Raw genomic sequence first — 22,626 nt, 5'->3', positions numbered from 1 at the left:
CTGAACTCGGGGCCTGGGCACTGTCCCTCAGCTCTTCAGCTCAAGGCCAGCACACTACCACTTGAGCCACAGCGCCACTTCCAGCTTTTTTCTTTTTGCTTATGTGGTGCTGAGGAATCGAACCCAGGGCCTCGAGCATGCAAGGCAAGCACTCTACCACTGAGCCACCTTCCCAGCCCTAATTCTTTAATCTTAAGAAGACTAGTTATGTGCGGTAATAATAGTGACAGGACAGTGAAAATGAAAGGAAGAGATGTTGAGTCATGCAGCAAGTTCAAGTATAAAGAGCAAATTAAGGTTGAGTCAGTGTGTAGAGTGTAAGAGAAAACCTGGATTTACATCTTGGTTCTAGTCCTAGCTCTGCCATTAATGTACTGTGTAATCCAGCCAACTCACCTACCTCGCTTTGAGCTTGTTCATCAAAAAAATAGACTTTGAAATCTGAAACTTCTTAGATTAAGTACTAAGTACAGGTGATGTCATTAATGTTTGCTTGTGATTTCTTTCTCAGCCTAGCCTTAAAAAGTCTATCTCAGTCAACCCTGATCCTATTCTCTTCTGTCATTCTTAGCTCAAGTTCTTAGCTAGACTGAGGGGAAGTTTTAATACCTGGTCCCAAAGCAGGGTCCAGGAGAATATATGGATAATATATGGAAGGAAGCCCTAGAAAGAGGCCAGATTGCTGCTTTCTTTTTTCTTTAACAAGAGTTTTATAATATTGATATAGAATTACTACTTGAAGTGGCCGGTTTTAAAATTTAAGAAGTACATTTTCTGTTTACTGTATAAATTCTAGATAAGATACCACTTCTTTATATTTAATATATCTATTATTTTAGATTTTTGTTTTTTTTTCCTGGTTGCGGGCCTTGAACTCTGGGCCTGGACACTGTCCCTCAGCTCTTCAGCTCAATGCTAGTGCTCTACCACTTGAGCCACAGCACCACTTTTGGCTTTTTCTGCTTATGTGGTGCTGAGGAATCAAACCCAGGGCCTCATGCATGCAAGGCAAGCGCTCTACCACTGAGCCACCTTCCCAGCCCCTCAGTACAATTTTTAAAACTACTGAATGCAAGGCAATTGCCTGTTGGAGGTGTTGACATAGGAACTTACAAGATTCATAGAGGGGAAGGAATCATTGGAGGCAGCATCCAATTTAGATGGTTAATAAACCCAAAGGAAGTATTACAGGCAGTGGAGAATAGCTTGAACTAAAGCATAGTTAAAGGAAATGAACTGGACAAGAAAAGTAGTAACCAGGACTAGAGTAGTAATAGACTTTGTGTCTATTAGAGGATCTTGAATAGAGATGTCAGACATGATTTGATTTGATAAGTACTGTGGTGTCATGATAATACTAGAGGCTTAAAAATCCCATTTTAAAGACAATTGTAAAGATTGAGGGAGGAAAGAAATAGTGGGGGGAAACTGGTAATGTGACCTGGCTTAAGTTAGATAAGGCAATCAGAGGAAATTTATTTAGCTTTTGTTTTACCATTTATATTCAGAGATTTAAAAAAAAGATTTTTTAATCTTTACTATAAAGGTGATGTTACAGTTATATAAGTCAAGCAAAGAGTACATTTCCTTTTTGGACAGTATCATCCTATTAGAGACTTTTATTCACAGAAAGGAAAAGTACTAAGGTTTAGGGACATAAATTAATATAACTGTCTATAAGAATATTTAATTCTGATTTTTAAAGTACCTAATACAGATACTGTGAATTCACTACAATGCAATCATGGGAAATATTTGTGAGTTATGAAGTCAAAAGAACCATACTAATGTTAGATTTTTGATATTAGGCCTTCTAAATTGTGAAATTCATACTGTAGTGATTATTTTCTTACTGACTTTAGGAGACCTTTATTACCTAAATTTTTATTAGACTTCCTTTTGTTTTTAGTAGAAATATTAAATGACACTGATTTGTAATTAGATTGCAAATTGTTTATACTATAGTTCTAAAATTCTACAAGATGTATATTTTAAAGAGTTTAATTGAGGGCTGGGAAGGTAGCTCAGTGGTAGAGTGCTTGCCTTGCATGCATGAGGCCCTGGGTTTGATTCCTCAGCACCACATAAGCTGAAAAAGCCGGAAGTGTTGCTGGGGCTCAAGTGGTAGAGCGCTAGGCTTGAGCTGAAGAGCTTAGGGACAGCGCCCAGGCCCAGAGCTCAGGCCCCATGACTGGCAAAAAAAAAAAGAGTTTAATTGAAATCTGGCTTACACCATTATTTTCTTTTCAAATTCTAAAATCAGTATTGCCAGCTTCTGAATTAAGATAAGGCATTTCCATCCTGGCTAGTTTTATATTATATTACATATTACGTGTATAGCTATTATATTTATTAATATATATACACTTATATATTTATATTTTATTATATCTTTATTTTTGCTTATTCCAAATAGGCTTCTTCTTACACAGACTTATAAAATGGTTCATTGAATTTTGAACCTTCAGTCAAAGATGTGAAATTTATTGACCAGTTGTTGTAATATTCCCCACTTTGGGCATGATCAGTGTCTTGCAAATCTGTGTTTGAATAACCTCACAATGCTTTGACCAAACTTGGATTTACTGTATGGTTTCTGATATTGCTACCTAAGCCAGTAGGTGTTTATTAAAGTGGGAATTCCATTTAGCTGGCGTTTCCATATTTCTCATTCCTTGGTCACATTGATAAAAATGTGACACTGTTTCTCTCTCTCTTTCTCTTTTTTTTTTTTTTTTTGTCGGTTGTGAGGCTTGAACTCTGGGCTTGGGTGCTATCCCTCAGCAATTCAGCTCAAGATGAGAGCTCTACCGCTTGAGCCACAGTACCACTTCCAGTTTTTCTGTGGTTTATTGGAGATAAGAATCTCACGGACTTTCCTGCCCAGGCTGGCTTTGAGCCATGATCCTCAGATCTCAGCTTCCTGAGTAGCTAGAATTACAGGCATGAGCCACTGGCGCCCAGCTGCTTCTTGGAGGATAATGCCTTTTGTTGCTAATAATTTATGTATACACAACACAGACACCATTTATTATATTGCAAGCTTGTATTCTAATGTCTTGGCATATTTCCTTCAAGACCTACTTAAGTTTAGCAATCAGTTTCTTTTCAAAGGAATTATACTTTTTGGGGGGGGGGGGGGAGGGTTCCGGTCATGGGGCCTGAACTCTGGGCCTGGGCGCTGTCCCTTAGCTCTTCAGCTCAAGACCAGCGCTCTACCACTTGAGCCACAGCGCCACTTCCGGCTTTTTTCTTTTTGCTTATGGTGCTGAGGAATCGAACCCAGGGCCTTATGCATGCAAGGCAAGCGCTCTACCACTGAGCCACCTTCCCAGCCCCAGGATTTTACTTTTTAACTTCCATATGTTATTTTTTGTCAAGTTATTTAGATACTTTTAAGTTTTTAAAGTCCTTGAATCTTAACAGTGTTTTATTTCTGCCATTAATGTCATTAACTTAAATGGATTTATGAGTAGATTTTTTTTAAGTATATAAAATAAAATTTTCTCATTCTAGTCTTTACTACCTTTTAGTTAGAATTGCTAACTGAGAAGCAGATGAAAAAGTTAATTTTTCCAGTTATTTTAAAAGGCAAATAGTTGTTAGTGAAAGTGGAATGTTGGGAGGAAAGGGAGGTTGTGCTATAGCTTTTACTTGAGGTCTGCTGCATTTCTTTACAGACATTTCAGAGTTTTCCTCCTGTTTCTCAAGACGGTAACTTCATATGTTTTTCAGGAAAAATGTAGGCTTGAGGTCAAAAGAATGAAGGGTAATATTTTGTAAATACCTAAGCTTATTTGTGGGATTTATTATGATTTTGTTATGGATTATACTGTTTCCTCTTATGAATATGTGATTTATTTTGTGATTTTTTTTTTCTGGGGGGGGGGGGGTCATATACTAGAGACTTAAAAGTACCACAGCAAATAAATATATTCTAAAAGTTTACTATTTATGTAGATAAAACTGCCAGAAAATTCTTTAAAAGTTATACTCAAAGTCATATTTTTAATGGGATGTTTAATATGTGTATTTGTGTATATGCTGGACGTCTAATCTTGCTACAATATGAAGTAGTAATTGACCTTCATATCATTAATGAATCCTTATTTTGAAGGTTCCAAATCGGAAAAACCTTAACATTGTATTTTTTACCTAATTTATTTCCATTGATTTGTTTTAGATCAGGAAAACAGAATTGTCATTTTATGTAAATTGTTGATAATCATTTAAATAATTTTTGATAGTTTGATAGTTAAGGTATTTTCTGTGAAATGATACCAGTATGTATTTAACCATGCAGATCCTCAGTTTGTGGTCTGCCAGCTAAAGGTGAAGATATATTCCTCCAATTCAGGACCCACACGACGGGAAGACAAGTTTATGTATTTTGAGTTCCCTCAGCCGTTGCCTGTGTGTGGTGACATCAAAGTAGAGTTCTTCCACAAACAGAACAAGATGCTAAAAAAGGTTTGTGTTGTACTTTTATTGGCAAAATGTCCAAAATAGCCATGCCTAGAAGAGTAACCTTAGCTCTTTTGCTTAAAGTTATTAGTAGGGCAGAACTCATTCTGTAAAGAAAGATTAAGAGATAAGTTTTATTTTATGGCCACATTTAATGAACTGTAATTAGTTTTCTTTTAGAAAAAAGATGCTGTATATACTGTGGCCTTGGTGAGACATTATAATGATCAGCTCTAACATTCTTAGAAAACATGATCAATTGAAAAAAAATTAATATGAAACTATAATATTAAGAATGTTTTTGTCTATAGATAGAAATATTAAAAGACATGCATGTTCTGTGGTCTTGCATATTGACACAAACGTTTTCCCCCCATTTGTTTTTGTGTATAGAGACTAGGTTTTTTTTACATTTTGTTTCTCTAGGTGTACTGAGTATTTAGCTAAGAGAAAAATACATATGAAGAAGTAATAAGAATGATAAATGTTGTATTATTTAACTATGCAGATTTAGAAGGTTAATGAAGTTTGAATTTTACTGAGCTATATTCAGAGAAGGCAAAAGCACAATTATAAAACAAACTATTTTGTTTTAAAATACTAAATGTGAACATTTAAAGTGAGTCTAAGGCATATGTTGTTAGCAGCTATTGTAGAAACTGCTAGCTTTATGAAGTTTTGCTGCCTCGCTAAACATAGTACATAGGACATTGCTAATTTTCAGATATTATCAGAAGTAAGATTCATTTTCTTAGATTTTAGTTTTTTCTTTCCCCTTCAACTGTTTCTTTGGAAAGAAAATAAAAAGTTTTGCTTATTACAGGAATTTTAGCTTTAACTTGATTTGTCAGAGAAATATAAGTTTCTTTATCCAGAATCCAAGTAGCTGGAAGATAGTTTATGTATGGATACATGGATATCTATATATACCCATATAAAGATATATACATATATATAGACATAGATATCTATATATCAGTTCAAACTTAGGACCTGATACTTAGCTTGCATGCTGGCTTGGCTAGTGCTTTTCCACTTAATCCATACCTCCAGCCTGGGTTTTAGAGATGTGAATCTCATCCACTTTTTCCTCTTAGGCTGGCTTTGAACATAGATCCTCTGTGTCTCAGCCTCCTAAGCAGCTAGGCTTACAGATGTGAACCACTGATACTCAGTCTTAATTTTTTTTTTTTTTTTGTTGGTCGTGGGGCTTGAACTCTGGGCCTGGGTGCTTTCTCTGTGCGCTTCAGCTCAAGGCAAGCACTCTACCGCTTGAGCCACAGCACCACTACTGGTTTTCTAGTGGTTTATTGGAGATAAGAGTCTCACGGAGTTTCCTTCCTGGGCTGTCTTTGAACCATGATCCTCAGATCTCAGCCTCCTGAGTAGCTAAGTTTACAGGTGTGAGCCACTGGCGCCCGGCAGTCTTAATATTTTATTGTAAAAAGTAGAGACTTACCTCATTGTTTCCCTCTACCATTAAGACCATAATCATTCTTATTTCAGTTTAACACAAATAAGACTGAAGATATTTATAACATATTTATATTTATAACATATTTGTACATCTTAGGTTACTTTACATAAATTTCCATTTTTCATTATTTTCTTCCTCTTATTTAAATGCCTAATCTGATTTTAGAACAGTTTTTGGATAATTAATACAAGTCAAGGGTCCATAGTTTTGGAAATCTAAAACATTTTTCTTTTAACTCTGAATGACTTGGCTAATAACTAAGGTTAACAAACATTTTATTTTATTTTGGTGCTAATACTGGGGCTTGAACTGAGAGCTTGGGCTAGCCTTTGTTCAAGGCTGGTGCTCTACCACTTGAGCCACAGCTCCAGTTGGGCTTTTTGGAGATAAGAGTTTCATGGACCTTCCCTGTCCAGACTGGCTTCAAACCATGGTGTCCTCATACCTCAGACTTCTGGGTAGCTAGGATTATAGACATGATGCACTAGGGCTTGGTTCTAAAGTTAGGAACATTTAAAAATAATATTTAGATCTCAGATTCTATTGCTAGGTACTGTTAAAAGTGCAGTGAAATTTAAAGCATAAGACCAGGCCCATAAAAGTCTTTTCTCATCTTGTTGGGGGGAAAAAACAAATCCTGAAGATAAATTAGAATAGCACCAGACAGGATGTTTCAAGGCTCTAAATCATTGACTGTCAAAGAATCCAACTTATTTTTATGTTGGCCAAAAACCATTTGAAGTGGTGAACTTTTCTTATGGTATTTTATTTTTTATTATTTTTTATTTTTTCCAATCGTGGGGCTTGAACTTAGGGCCGAGGCTGTCCTTGAGCCTTTTGCTCAAAGGTGGCACTGTACCACTTAGAACCACAGCAGCATTTCCAGTCTTCTGGGAGTTAATTGGAGATTAGAGTCTCATGAACTTCCTGCATAGACTGGCTTTGAACCTTGATCCTCAGATCTCATCCTTCTGAGTAGCTAAGATTACAGGCATGAGTCACCGGGACCCAGGTGGTATTTTATTTGAGACAGGAACTTCTATGTATAGGCTGGCCTATACTGTAAAGCTCAGTTTAACCTTGAAATCAGATCCTCTTGTGTGCTGAGATTAATACAGCATACAGGTGTATACTACCCCAATACTTCTAGGGTATTTAGATTAAGAAGTCTTTTTATTAGTAGTAAGAAGTGATTTTTAAAAATGGACATTTTATAGCAAAAAGAAATTAGAAACACTACCTTTCCCATTTTATTCTGAAAATTTTCATACATTGTCATGTAAAAAACTGAAACCTCTTATTTCTGTAGAAGTAAAAATTTTTATCTGCCATACTTCACAAGGGAAGTTGTACTTTCAAGTTCTTTCATTAAAATAAAAACTCCTGGGTTTTGTTTACACCTATACACAATAAACTCAAAACATTTGTTAAAGCTAATCTTAGAAAGAATTCTACTTATGATTTTAAAGCAAAATAAGTTATCTCATGTCTTATGAGATGATTTTGGTTTAAAGTTTGCATAGAGAAAAAATATCAATGAGTAAGGATTCAATAGGTAACCCAAGAATTATGTTCACTCAGCTTCATTGAAAATGATCTATGATGGTTTGTTCCCCCCCCCCCCCTTTTTTTTAAAGCCTCAATGTCCTTTTTTTCTTTTTTTCTATTTTTAGGACAAAATGTTTCACTTTTGGGTAAACACGTTCTTCATACCAGGACCAGAGGAAACCTCAGAAAAAGTAGAAAATGGAAGTCTATGTGATCAGGAAATTGATAGTATTTGCAGTATAGAACGGGCAGATAACGACAAGGAATATCTAGTACTTACTTTAACAAAAAATGATCTTGACAAAGCAAATAAAGACAAAGCCAACCGATATTTTTCTCCAAATTTCAAGGTTAGTCTAAAACATTTTGGGAAACTTTTGTTGATATGTATATTCACTCTGTATGTGTGTGAGAGAGAGAGAGAGAAAGAGAGAGAATATGTATGTGTGTGTTATTTTAAATATATAGGTGAAGAATTTACTCATTTCTAAATTAAATTGTGTTGGTTGAAGCAATGTTTTTGTAGCAATAATATGGAGGTTCTTGGAAGCTCACTTGTTTGGGTGTGATTGGTATGGAGTGTATTTACAACTTCAACTCTGTTTTCTCCTTCATTTTAGTATCAACTTCTGAGTGATTTTAAGTAAATCTGATTGTGTCACTCTTCTGAACACTTTTTGGAGAACTTGTATGTACTAGGAGGAATTACATAATTTAGTACAGGCCTACTTTCTGTTCTAGCCCTAGCCACATTGTTTCTTTGTTCCCTGAGATTTATCACAGTGCTCTTGGTTCAAGTCCGTGAAAATGCTATGTTTTGGCCTCTGGTCTTTCCCGTTCTTTTCCTTCTCTGTGTATCTCTCTGACTCAGCCTTTCCATGACCCTTACATGACTGTCCTCATATTTCAGTCCTTGGCTTCAACATAATCCGCTTTGAAAGGCATTCTCTTATTGTTCTTCCTTTTAACAAACCCTTTTTATTTCATCATGTTAATGTCTCTGGATTATTTGGCCTTAGTTATTTATTTTGACAGTTTTAGAGTGTTGAATTCAGGACCTTACCCTTACCAGGCTGGAACTCTGCTGCTGAGCCATGTTCTCTTGACCTTTTTTTTCCTCTGATTATTTGTGAGATAAGGTCTCACTTCTTTCCCAGGCACACACTTGGATGACTGTCTATCTCAGGTTTCTTGTCATAGATGGGGTAAGAGGCATGTGTCACCATGCCCAGCATCTTTCCATTGAGATTGAGTTTTGTGGACTTTTTTACTTGAACTGTCCTGGAACAGCAGTCCTCCTGTGTTCAGCCTTCTAAGTAGCTAGAATCACAGGTGTCAGCCACTGGCATCTCTATGTATGATATATGTGAGTATGTAAATGCATGGAGTTCTATTTATAGACAAGAATTCCTCAGATTAAAAAAGCCTCATCTGTATATATACCCTATTTGAATTTTCTCTTCTTCCTTTTAACATAATCTCTATCCCTCCCTCTCCCCCTTCTCCTGATACCCCTCTCTTCTCTCCTCCTTTCCTTTTTTCCTCTTCTCCTTCTCTCTCTTCTGTGTGCCTGTGCTCTAGCTCTGCCTGAAATGAGGTTTGAACTCAGGGCTTGGGAGCTGTTCCTGAGCTTTTTTGCTCAAAGTTCCTGCTCTACCACGTGAGCTACAGGTCCACTTCCAGCTTTTTGGTGGTTCATTGGAGATAAGAGTATAGCTCTGCCTGAAATGAGATTTGAATTCAGGGCCTGGGAGCTGTCCCTGAGCTTTTTTGCTCAAGGTTCCTGCTTTACCACTTGAACCACAGGTCCACTTCGAACTTTTTGGTGGTTAATTGGAGATAAGAGTTTTACAGACTTCCCTGCCTGGGCTGGTTTCCAACTGAGGTCCTTAGATTTGAGCCTCCTGAGTAGCTAGGATTACAGGTATGCACCACTGGCACCTGGACTTCTATTTTTTTTAAATTATCTTATATTTCTGTCTTTATAATCTGTTACAAACCTAACTAATTTATAAATTAAGAATATTGCTAGTAGTACTTAGAGGGAGTGGAGAGGTTAGAGGGTATATGTTTAAAATGGATCTTTTTTATCCTAAATGTCTTTTTATAGTTTTTTTTTTTGGTCATGGGGCCTGAATTCTAGGCCTGGGCACTGTCCCTCAGGTCTTCAGCTCAAGGCTAGTGCTCTACCACTTGAGCCACAGCGCCACTTACGGCTTTGTGGTGCTGAGGAATCGAACCCAGGGCCTCATGCATGTGAGGCAAGCACTCTACCACTGAGCCACCTTCACAGCCCCCTAAATGTCTTTAAAGTATTTCTAAATTCCTTCCTTCCTTCCTTCCTTCCTTCCTTCCTTCCTTCCTTCCTTCCTTCCTTCCTTCCTTCCTCCCTCTCTCCCTTCTTCCCTCCCTCCCTCCCTTTCTTTCCTTTCTTTCTTGTCCTGGGGCTTGAACTCAGGGACAGTATGTTTTACTTGAGGCAAGCACTCTACCACTCACGCCACAGTACCACTTCCGGCTTTTTCTGTTTATGTGGTACTGAGGAATCATAACAAGGGCTTCATGAATAATAGGCAAGCACTCTACCACTAGGCCACATTCTCAGCCCTAAATTTCATTTATAATCTATCATTTTTTCCCCTGTAAAGCTACATTTTCTCCATTACTTTTCTGACTTGTTTTTGTTTTTGGATAGAGTCTTACTATGTGAGATTCATTTTGGCCTTGAACCTTGTAGTCCTCTTTCCCTCCCAAGTGCTAGGATTATAGGTATGTACCATCATGCCTGGCAATCATTACCTTTGAAATGGTTTTCCCTGTAGTTTTGTTGATTTGTTCTAGTATTGTGGAAACTTTCACTAGCGATGTAGCTCACTAATAGAGTACTTAACTTAGGCAAGGCTCTGGGTTTGATAGCTTGTGCTGCCAAAAAACCCAAACCTTTTACTTACCAATGAATAAATATAATGTCATGTTAATTTCAATGAAAGATGGAGATGAGCTAGAGATCAAACTTTTTTTGGTTTTGTTTTTAGTAGCTAAGATAGTAAGAGAAGGTTTGGCATTTAAACAAAGGTCCAAATACCTAGGAAAAGAGAAAAGTAGATGAAAAACCCTGAGAGTGGAATGAGATTGAGTAACATGGCATTTTGATGAAAAGAGAATGGAGAAGTGAATTAATCTTGGTGTAAAGACAGTGAAGTGTTTGTTTTTAGGGCAGAAAAGATATAAGCTGATTTTTTTTTCTTTAAACATTTACTCTATTTGTTCTCTTAAAATACAGACTGGAGAGGAAAGTGGGGAAAGGGGGGCAAAAATAGAAGCTGAGAAATGAGTTAGTAGGCTGCTGAAAGTGGCTAGTTCAAGTGAGAGAGGTGGTGGGTGGGTGCTTGGACTAGAGTAGAGGCAGGGATGGGTAATAAGCTGACGTATATATACATGTATATAAATACATAAATACTATATTCAAAAATAGTATTTTGAAGGTAGATCTTTAAAAAATTTACTGGGAAAGTGGATGTAAGAAAAGAAATGATAGTGCCTTGAATATCAGGGGAAGTGTTATAATAAGCAAGAGATTTGAAGTTAGATCTGATTTAAATCCCATGTTAACTGCCTACCTACCAGGTATGTGCCCTTTTAACAGTTCCTTGATTTTTCTGGGCCTTTGGGTTTGATAGTACTTTGGACTATACTTACAAAGGACATAAGCTTGCTCTCTTATACCACTGTATGATCTGTGTTACTTTTTTCCTTCTCCTTTGTCCTTTAAGGTGAAATACCTAACCATCATTATTATTCAGTATTTTTATGTTAGTATGGTATCACTAAGATCTGAAGGGTTTCAGACATTTTTTGAAATTTAATTCTTTGTAAAATTGTGTTTTGTAATTGAAAAACTGTATTATGTGAACTCTCAATCACTTTCTGTCTGCATTACTTCTGTAAAATTACTTAGCTAGTGCTCATACCTTATGTTTCTTTTAAAGTAGTATATTAGTATCCCAATTTATCTTTTCAGTACATAGCAAGAGAGAAAATATAGGAAATCTTAAGTAAAATGGATTTGAAAAGCAGTTGCTGGGCTGGGAAGGTGGCTCAGCAGTAGAGTGCTTGCCTTGCATGCATGAGGCCCTGGGTTTGATTCCTCAGCACCACATAAGCAGAAAAAAGCCGGAAGTGGTGCTGTGGCTCAAGTGGTAGAGCACTAACCTTGAGCTGGATGAGGGATAGTGCCCAGGCCCAGAGTTCAGGCCCCACAACCCACCAAAAAAAAAAAAGAAAGCAGTTGCCATGTTGTCCAGAATGGTACCTGTCAGCACTTTTAAAGTATTCATGTTGTTATAGCATTTAAAAAGGAATTCATTTAAAATACATATTTTCTCTAAGTAATTTAAAATAAGTTGTAATTGTGAATTGTTACTTTAACTTTTCTTTCTCTAGGTGAAGCTGTATTTCACAAAAACAGTAGAGGAGCCATCAAATCCAGAGGCTAGCAGTTCAACTTCTGTAACACCGGATGTTAGTGACAATGAACCTGATCATTATAGATATTCTGACACCACTGACTCTGATCCAGAGAATGAACCTTTTGATGAAGATCAGCATACACAAATTACGAAAGTCTGATTTTTTTTTTTTTTATCAAGAGGGATGAAAACAAACTTGAATAAACTGAAAATGGACCTTTTTTTTTTTTTTTAAATGGAAATAGGACATTGTGTCAGATATCCAGTTATAGGAACAATTCTTTTCCTGACCAATCTTGTTTTACCCTATACATCCACAGGGTTTTGACACTTGTTGTCCAGTTGAAAAAGGTTGTGTAGCTGTGTTATGTATATACCTTTTTGTGTCAAAAAGACATTTAAAATTCAATTAGGATAAATAAAGATGGCACTTTCCCATTTTATTCCAGTTTTATAAAAAGTGGAGACAGACTGATGTGTAAACGTAGGAATTTTTCCTTTTATGTTCTGTCACCAACTGAAGTGGCTAAAGAGCTTTGTGAATTAGAGGTTCACGTCCTACCCCTTTGCACTTGTGGCAACAGATAAGTTTGCAGTTGGCTAAGAGAAGTTTCTAAAGGGTTTTACTACATTCTAATGCATGTATTCAGGTTAGGGGATTGGAGGGAATGCTCAGAAAGGGATATATTTTATGCTGGACACTGGACCGTATACCATCGCCAGCTATTTACACACACCTTTCTTTGGCATGCTACAGTTATTAATCTGGACATTTGAGGAATTGGCCGCTGTCACTGCTTGTTGTTTGTGCATTTTTTTTTTTTAAAAAAAGCATATTGGTGCTAGAAAAGGCAGCTAGAGGGAGTGAATTTGTATTGGGGTCAGGAATGAACCTTTTACAACATCTTAATCCACAAATGAAGGGATATAAAAATAATGTGGTCCTAGGTAAGAAACACAGCAACAATGACTTAATCATATAAATGTGGAGGCTATCAACAAGAATGGGCTTGAAACATTAAAAAAAATTGACAATGATTTATTAAGTATGTTTTCTCAGTTGTAATGACTGCTCCATCTCCTGTGTAATCAAGGCCAGTGCTGAAAGTCAGATGCTATTAGTACCTACTCAGTCAACAACTTACATTTATTTCATTAGTTTTCAATCATATACCTGCTGTGGATGCTTCATATGCTGGCTGCAAGCTTCTCTTCTTAAATATAAAATATTTTGTAATACTGCACAAGAAATTTCAATTTGAGATTCTACAATACGCGGTTTTTTTTCTTTAAAGACTTATGATGCACTTATTCAGTCCAGTAGCTGTCAACCCTTCTGCCATTTTGACCTTACACATTCTATTACAATGAGTTTTGCAGTTTTGCACATTTTTTAAATGTCATTAACTGTTAGGGAATTTTACTTGAATATTGAATACATATAATATGTATATTAAAAAGACATTGTTTGTGTTAAAAAGGAAATTAGAGTTGCAGTAAATTTTCAACATTGCACAAATAATGAGGCATTTAATTTTTCAGTAGTAACTGTCCTTACATTTGCTTTATCAATTTGCTATTGAAAGAATAGATTTTTTTTTTTTAATGTGCAGTGTTGAGTCATTTCTTCATAGTGCTACGGTTGGGATTAGGGCTTCAATTTTCACTTCTTAAATATCATCATATATTTGATATGCCCAGACTGCATACAATTTTAAGCAGAGTATAACTACTATTGTAAAGGTAATGTGAAGATACTATTAAAAAGGATATTTCTTTTTCCAGGAATTTGATGTCTTTCAAATTAGACCTTGACATTTGAATATCCAGCCATTATATTTCTTAACAGTGTAAAGTCCCATTTTCAATATCTTATTGGTGCTGAAATTGTTCACTAGTTGTGGTCTGACCTAGTTAATTTACAAATACAGATTGCATAGGACCTACTACAGCAGCATTTAGAGTTTGGTAAATAGACTAGGCAGAACTTCATCTAAAATATTCTTAATAAATAATGTTGACATGTTTTCCATATCATCAGTTTCACTCAACAAAATTTTTAAATTTTTAACAAAGCTCTTTAGTATTTACACATTTATATTTAAACATTGATACATAGAGTATTGACTGGTTGTTCATAAGTTAAATTGGTAAAGTTAGAGACAACTATTCCTAAGACCTTACCATTGAAATTTATATGTCACCTTGTCTTTCATAAAAGCTGAAAATTGTTGACTAAAATGGAAACCAACTGCTTATGTTTTGAAAATAGTTGTTAGTACTGTTCTTTGTTACAGTTTTGGGCACAGCATATTAAAACATAACTTGTATTGTTCCAGTACATAACACAGAGGGCCAGGTCATTAATAATGACATTACAATGGGCTTTTGCACTGTTATTTTTCCTTTGGAATGTGAAGGTCTGAATGAGGGTTTTGATTTTGAATGTTTCAGTGTTTTTGAGAAGCCTTGCTTACATTTTATGGTGTAGTCATTGGAAATGGAAAAATGGCATTATATATATATTATATATAAATATATATTATACATACTCTCCTTACTTTATTTCAGTTACCATCCCCATAGGATTTGACAAGAATTGCTATGACTGAAAGGTTTTTCAAGTCTGAATTAAAACTTTATTTATGACAGTATTCATAATTAGCTTGAAATGCAGTCTGTAGGTAATCTCTCGCAAGTTTCTGGAATGTTTTCTTAGACTTTTTGGATGTGCAGCAGCTGTTGTATCTGAAGTTACTTGAAGGTATCACTTTTAAGAAAGCTTACAGTTGGGCCCTATACCATCCCAGTCCTCTGTAATCCTCTTGGACTTTTTTTGCCATAATTACAAAAGAGTAGTTGAATAAATAGCATCACCATTCTTTGCTGTGGCACAGGTTATAGACTTAAGTGGAGTTTACCGGCAGCATCAAATGTTTCAGCTTTAAAAATAAAAGTAGGGTACAAGTTACATGTTTAGTTCTAGAAAATTTGTGCAATATGTTCATAACGATGGCTGTGGTTGCCACAAAGTGCCTCGTTTACCTTTAAATACTGTTAATGTGTCATGCATGCAGATGGAGGGGTGGAACTGTGCACTAAAGTGGGGGCTTTAACTGTAGTACTCGACAGAGTCGCCTTTTACCTGCCAGTTCAAAAGTTCAATCTGTTTTCATATAGAATATATACATATATATACTAAAACATTTCAGTCTGTTAAACAGCCTTACTCTGATTCAGCCTCTTCAGATACTCTTGTGCTGTGCAGCAGTGGCTCTGTGTGTAAATGCTATGCACTGAGGATACACAAAAAATATGTGTACAGGATAATGCCTCATACCAATCAGATGTCCATTTGTTATTGTGTTTGTTAACAACCCTTTATCTCTTAGTGTTATAAACTCCACTTAAAACTGATTAAAGTCTCATTCTTGTCGCTGTGTGGGTGTTTTATTAATTGAGAAATTTTAAATAATAGCCAAATTAAGAAGTTTCATTAGTTTTGTTTTTGGTTCTCCCATTCCTGCTAGCATTCAAAGCCCACTATTACAGAAGCATTGCCTGTCAGCTTTGTAGTAGAGTATCTGCTGTTCCTGCTTAAAAGAAGTTGTTTTTGTTTTTTTTTTGTATATATGTTTGATGTTTTTGTTTTTGTTTTGCCCTAGTTATGACTTAAATTGCTCCAGGAATATTAGATAACCTTCAAAATTCTTATGAAATTGTGCATGCTTTTTTTTTTTTAAGCCAGATTCTGACTATTAGCTCCCCCAAATGGATTTGTTACTGCAGATCTCTAATTTGTGGCTTTTGCTTGTTTTATAATTTTATACTCTGCCATTAATATAAGTATAATATTCTGCCATCATATACTCACCATAACCATTTAAAAATTGATATTACAGAATTCTAAAAGACTACATGAATTTAATATTTCTAATTTTTTATTATGCCAATACTGGAGCTTGAACTTAGGGCCTCACAGTTTTGATTGGCTTTTTTAACTGGCACTCTCCCATTTGAGCCAGACTTCCACTTCTGGCTTTTTCCTATTTAATTGGAGAGAAGATCTAGACTCTTCTGTCCAGGCTGGTTGAACTGTGACTCTCAGATCTCCTCTGGAATACCTAGGATTATAAGTGTGAGCCACCAGTGCCCAGCGTTTTTTTTTTCTAATATTCTTAAAAGCTAAGGCATATCCACTCAACGAAACTAGTAGTGAGTGAAAATGTAACTTACATAAATGTTTTGAAAGCTAGACAGTGGAGTTTTAATGTTAATTTAAGTTTACATGTGATCTCTATATGACTTTTGAAAAGTAATGTGAAAGATGTATAATAATAAAAGAAATATAAAGTATATGTAGCCATATTGTCTTTGTAGGATTCTTAGGTAATAAGTATGGATGAAACAACTAGAAAACTACTAGAGTCTAGAAGTATTTTGATTTGTAGGAAAATTGCTAAGATACTGGAACTTTTAGCATTTTGCTTTTACATCTTGTCTTCATTGCACTGTAATCTGAACTGGTTTGGTTCAGTGAATGCCATCACCATTTCCATTGAGAATTTAAAAATCACCAGTGTTTTAATGCAGGCTTCCAAAAAAAAAAATCAAGACCCTTAAATGTAATTATTTACTGCTACGGTGAAACACTTTTTTGTTAGATATTTAGCAATACGTCTAAAGTTTAGATTTAACTGGATTTTGTGTAACTTTGATTCAGCAGTGCTGTTGCTATTGCAGAGGGAAAAGGTTGTGAATGGAAACAAAAATTCAGTCCAGATGTGTCAGGACAGTACCTAGCAAACAAGGTAAATGGAAAGTTTTAAAGATGAAGTAGTCTAATAACTGATTTTCTTTTGGAATTGCAAGGCTATAGCAAGCCTAAGGGCAAAGTTCTTTATCAGTGTTTAGTGTTAGAGCAAATCATTTTTTTAAGACCATAATCTTGCTGTTTTTCCATCTTTCAAGGGATGTTATATAAAAATGAAGGTAGGTAGCCATTCTGACAAGTTGATGTCGGTTGATAGCTTTAAACAATGTGAAGATTAGAATGATTTGACTCTGGTTCTTCCTCTGACTACTATGAGAATACCTTCCCAACATCAATAAAATAATCACTCATAATTCTGCCACCAAACAACTATCACTAAATACACTTTAGTGACTATACAATCATGTTTTATGTATATATTTTCTTTTTAGAAAATGAACTTTGTACTGTGCATATCCCAAAGCCTTCTAGCTTACTTATTTGCCTCCTGAGTTTGTAGAATGTTCCGTTGCCTCAGGAGATGGACACTGATTTGATCACTTTTTAGTGCTACAGATAAAAGTACGTGCAGTTACTCATAGTCCAGACTGTTTAAATTTTGTTGGTATTAGGATGATAGATGTCTAAGTAAAACAACTCCATTTATTTAGTATAAGTGAGCTTAATATTGTGGATATTTCTACTCAAGCACCATTTTATGTTTTTAGTTTTGGTTGTTTTTGAGTAGCGTCTTAACTGTGTAACCCAGGCTGGCCTGGACTCACTGTGTTGCCTAGGCTGGTCTCACCTTTGTGATCTTCCTGTCTCAGCCTCCTGAGTTCTGAGCTTACATGTGTGAACCACCATGCCTGGCTCTCAAGAACCTTTTTAAACAGCAGAATGTGTGAAACACTATATCACTAATTAACTTTATCTCGGGGAGTGGGGGAGACCAACTCCGGTTTTTGTACTTCCCAAATATTTGCTCAGTTTGAAATAAATTGGTTTTATATCTCTTTATCCCACAAATAAAAAGCAAATGCACCTGCTGGTTTATCACTTAGTTACCTTTAAATCTATGCTCATGTGAGTTGCAACACATAAAAAAATCAGTATTTCATGAAAAGTTCACCTATTAGCTCTGAAACTATGGTTAGTATTGTTCAGTTCTTGACAGTTATTTGAGAATTTCGGTGAAAAGTACATTTAGCTGAGAACAGTATATGACTTATAAACCAGTGTATTGATATTTTAAGACACTTTACGGATACGGGAGACGTTAACTGCCATCTTTCAGCATTACCACCTTTTAAAAGTTGCATATTTTTAAATGAAGTGTTTAACAAGAATTTATATTTTCATTTTAAAATTAAAAATAATTTATGTCTTCTCTGTTGCATGTGAATTCCTACCTGTCTGTATCATGGTTAGAGATTTTGTTTGTGTGGAATGAAGCAAGGCTTGTCATGGTTCTAGTGTTGCAGTTTGCCAAATATGTTTACTGCAGTGGAGTTTTAAATGTTTAGGTGTGGCTTACTGTAGCCTATCATTTATTGGCAATGATTCTATTATTTATGTGCACCTTTAGGATTTTCTACGTACTCTGTACAGTTGTCCAAATGATATCCCACGTTTACAAATGCCCTTTCAGTATCCTAATTTCTGTTTCGATTAAATTGCTCTCATGCCCTAATGAGCAGTTTGCAAGTGTGTGCATGTGTGCATTTGTGTGAGTGTTTGTGGGGTGTGTATGGGTGAATTAAATTTTCAGGAGGGCTACACTCTAGTTTTAGAGATTAAATAAGTTTATTTCCAGTAAACATTTCTCACTGGAATTTCACAGTTCATTGTGATGAAAATGTTAATCCTGGATGACCTGTGATGTACAGTCACAAATCTTGGCTATTAATGAATTTGTTAGTAGCATCTTGATATGTGCATTAATGAGTTATTATCAAAGTTGTGCATTAAACCAAAGTTGGAGTTTCAGAAATGTCTATATCAAGTTCCATTTGGCTGATGGACATAATAGAAATGCCTTCCTATGGAGAGTATTTTTCCTTTCACAATTAAAAAGGTTAATTATTTTAACTATTTGTTTTTTAGCTTTTTATTCAACAAACATTTGTCAAGTCCCTAGTATATAGTGGGTGTTCTGAATATGTAAGTGAACAAATAGACGCATCCTTTCTACTTTTGAAGGGTTTACACTCCAGTAGAAGAAATAGGCCTTACTGAAATAGAAACTGTGATACATACTGTGAAGCAGAAAATGCCCTGTCTTACAGTAATAACTACCAAGAAGAACTTATTCTCTGGATTTCCATTCCCTTGGAGTTAGAGGGGACTAGTACGTTCCAGTGACAGCTGTGAAAGTATGTCAATTCCAAGTGAAGCCTACGAGAAACTCCTGAAACAGCCAAATTCTCCCTTCTTGTATCGGAGCTATCAAAGGTGAGACGTGCTCTAGATGGTACAGCTCTGTCAGCCTGAATCTTTGAGTTCTTATGAGGAGCAGAACTCTGGCAAGTTCTTGGTTTTCCCACCCTTACGGTGCACAAAGCAAGAAGCAAACTGATATTTTACTGTTCCTGCATGGGTGACTACAGCACAGTTTATGTTTATTTTTCCTGTTGTTGTTGTGCCAGTCCTAGTGCTTGAACTCAGGGCCTGCGCACTGTCCCTGATTGCTCAAGGCTAGCGCTTCCCCACCTTGAGCCTTGGCGCCACTTCCGGCTTTTGAATGACTGGAGCCCAGCCAGGGCTGCTTGCCTGCAAACACTGCCACTAAGCCGCACGCCCGGCCCTAGGACAGTCGACTGGAAAACCAGGGAAGGGTTTCTTCAGCAACAGGGATTCACGGTGAAGCAAGGCAACGACCCAAAGCGCCGCTCTTCGCTCTTCGCTCTTCTTCGCACAACCTAGCAGGACCGACGATCTGCTTTGGTTATTAGGCTGTGCCCTGGATGCTGGCTATAGGAGGGGGTGAAAAGGCGGGTCCTTGCCCGCGGGAAAACTGCAGTTCTAGCAAGAGAAAACATGGTGAGAACAAACGTACTGTGGGTGGTCAGTGCTCTGACTTTGAGGACCTGCAGGCAGGGGAGGGAGAGGAGGACTGCAGGCAGGGGAGGGGAGGGGGAGGAGGACTGCAGGCAGGGGGAGGGAGAGGACTGCAGGCAGGGGAGGAGGAGGAGGACTGCAGGCAGGGGAGGGAGAGGAGGACTGCAGGCAGGGGAGGAGGAGGACTGCAGGCAGGGGAGGAGGAGGAGGACTGCAGGCAGGGGAGGGAGAGGAGGACTGCAGGCAGGGGAGGGGGAGGAGGACTGCAGGCAGGGGAGGGGAGAGGAGGACTGCAGGCAGGGGAGGAGGAGGACTGCAGGCAGGGGAGGGGAGAGGAGGACTGCAGGCAGGGGAGGGGAGGAGGACTGCAGGCAGGGGAGGGGAGAGGAGGACTGCAGGCAGGGGAGGAGGAGGACTGCAGGCAGGGGAGGAGGAGGACTGCAGGCAGGGGAGGAGGAGGACTGCAGGCAGGGGAGGAGGAGGAGGACTGCAGGCAGGGGGAGGGAGGACTGCAGGCAGGGGAGGAGGAGGACTGCAGGCAGGGGAGGGGAGAGGAGGACTGCAGGCAGGGGGAGGGAGGACTGCAGGCAGGGGAGGGGGAGGACTGCAGGCAGGGGAGGGGAGAGGACTGCAGGCAGGGGAGGGGAGGAGGACTGCAGGCAGGGGAGGGGGAGGACTGCAGGCAGGGAGGGGAGAGGAGGACTGCAGGCAGGGGAGGAGGAGGAGGACTGCAGGCAGGGGAGGAGGAGGAGGACTGCAGGCAGGGGAGGGGAGAGGAGGACTGCAGGCAGGGGAGGGGAGGAGGACTGCAGGCAGGGGAGGGGAGGAGGACTGCAGGCAGGGGAGGGGAGGAGGACTGCAGGCAGGGGAGGGGAGGAGGACTGCAGGCAGGGGAGGGGGGAGGAGGACTGCAGGCAGGGGAGGGGAGAGGAGGACTGCAGGCAGGGGAGGAGGAGGACTGCAGGCAGGGGAGGAGGAGGAGGACTGCAGGCAGGGGGAGGGAGGACTGCAGGCAGGGGAGGAGGAGGAGGACTGCAGGCAGGGGAGGGGAGGAGGACTGCAGGCAGGGGAGGGGGAGGACTGCAGGCAGGGGAGGAGGAGGACTGCAGGCAGGGGAGGGGAGGAGGACTGCAGGCAGGGGAGGGGAGGAGGACTGCAGGCAGGGGAGGGGAGGAGGACTGCAGGCAGGGGAGGAGGAGGAGGACTGCAGGCAGGGGAGGGGAGGAGGACTGCAGGCAGGGGAGGGGGAGGAGGACTGCAGGCAGGGGAGGGGGAGGAGGACTGCAGGCAGGGGAGGGGGAGGAGGACTGCAGGCAGGGGAGGGGGAGGAGGACTGCAGGCAGGGGAGGAGGAGGAGGACTGCAGGCAGGGGAGGGGAGGAGGACTGCAGGCAGGGGAGGGGGAGGAGGACTGCAGGCAGGGGAGGGGGAGGAGGACTGCAGGCAGGGGAGGGGGAGGAGGACTGCAGGCAGGGGAGGGGGAGGAGGACTGCAGGCAGGGGAGGGGGAAGAGGACTGCAGGCAGGGGAGGAGGAGGAGGACTGCAGGCAGGGGAGGGGGAGGACTGCAGGCAGGGGAGGAGGAGGACTGCAGGCAGGGGAGGGGAGGAGGACTGCAGGCAGGGGAGGAGGAGGAGGACTGCAGGCAGGGGAGGAGGAGGACTGCAGGCAGGGGAGGGGAGGGGGAGGACTGCAGGCAGGGGGAGGGAGAGGACTGCAGGCAGGGGAGGGAGAGGAGGACTCCAGGCAGGGGAGGAGGAGGACTGCAGGCAGGGGAGGGGAGGAGGACTGCAGGCAGGGGAGGGGGAGGAGGACTGCAGGCAGGGGAGGAGGAGGACTGCAGGCAGGGGAGGAGGAGGAGGACTGCAGGCAGGGGGAGGGAGGACTGCAGGCAGGGGAGGGGAGGAGGACTGCAGGCAGGGGAGGGGAGGAGGACTGCAGGCAGGGGAGGGGAGAGGAGGACTGCAGGCAGGGGAGGGGAGGAGGACTGCAGGCAGGGGAGGGGGAGGACTGCAGGCAGGGGAGGAGAGAGGACTGCAGGCAGGGGAGGGGAGGAGGACTGCAGGCAGGGGAGGGGAGGAGGACTGCAGGCAGGGGAGGGGAGAGGAGGACTGCAGGCAGGGGAGGAGGAGGACTGCAGGCAGGGGAGGAGGAGGAGGACTGCAGGCAGGGGAGGGGGAGGACTGCAGGCAGGGGAGGGGAGAGGAGGACTGCAGGCAGGGGAGGAGGAGGACTGCAGGCAGGGGAGGAGGAGGACTGCAGGCAGGGGAGGAGGAGGAGGACTGCAGGCAGGGGAGGAGGAGGAGGACTGCAGGCAGGGGAGGAGGAGGAGGACTGCAGGCAGGGGAGGAGAGGACTGCAGGCCGGGGAGGGGAGAGGAGGACTGCAGGCAGGGGAGGGGAGAGGAGGACTGTAGGCAGGGGAGGGGGAGGACTGCAGGCAGGGGAGAAGGAGGAGGACTGCAGGCAGGGGAGGAGGAGGACTGCAGGCAGGGGAGGGGAGAGGAGGACTGCAGGCAGGGGAGAAGGAGGAGGACTGTAGGCAGGGGAGAAGGAGGAGGACTGCAGACAGGGGAGGGGAGAGGAGGACCGCAGGCAGGGGGAGGGCAGGCCAGAATTGGTCTCCCGGGAGGGGGGCTGGAGGGCTGGCACTGCCATGTGAACAAGATGCACCCATCCACAGAGCCCTTCGGGAGGCGTGTATCCATTGCTGTTCTAAAAACCCTGACAAGGCTGGGCGGGGTGGCTCACGCCTGTGATCCTAGCTACTCAGGAGGCTGAGATCGGAGGATCACGGTTCAAAGCCAGCCCGGACAGGAAATAACCCACCAGAAAACCGGAAGTGGCGCTATGGCTCA

The 22,626-nt window shown here is 40.4% G+C and overlaps 1 protein-coding gene across 1 annotated transcript in view; it reads left to right on the top strand.

Annotated features, from left to right (window-relative positions):
* Positions 1-15,394, top strand: part of Pten (phosphatase and tensin homolog) — a gene marked incomplete at its 5' end in the record, with an annotated part of 82,214 nt that extends 66,820 nt beyond the window's left edge. The window contains 3 exons of the mRNA XM_042689439.1: positions 4,304-4,470; positions 7,615-7,839; positions 11,933-15,394. Coding sequence (XP_042545373.1) covers positions 4,304-4,470; positions 7,615-7,839; positions 11,933-12,118 — 578 coding nt within the window. The remainder of the gene's footprint in view (positions 1-4,303; positions 4,471-7,614; positions 7,840-11,932) is intronic.
* Positions 15,395-22,626: the final 7,232 nt, after the last annotated feature.

Source organism: Dipodomys spectabilis, unplaced genomic scaffold (genome assembly GCF_019054845.1).
Source record: "Dipodomys spectabilis isolate Male_0828 unplaced genomic scaffold, ASM1905484v1 ptg000125l, whole genome shotgun sequence".
NCBI lineage: Eukaryota > Metazoa > Chordata > Mammalia > Rodentia > Heteromyidae > Dipodomys > Dipodomys spectabilis.
This window is presented reverse-complemented; position numbering and strand designations above follow the sequence as displayed.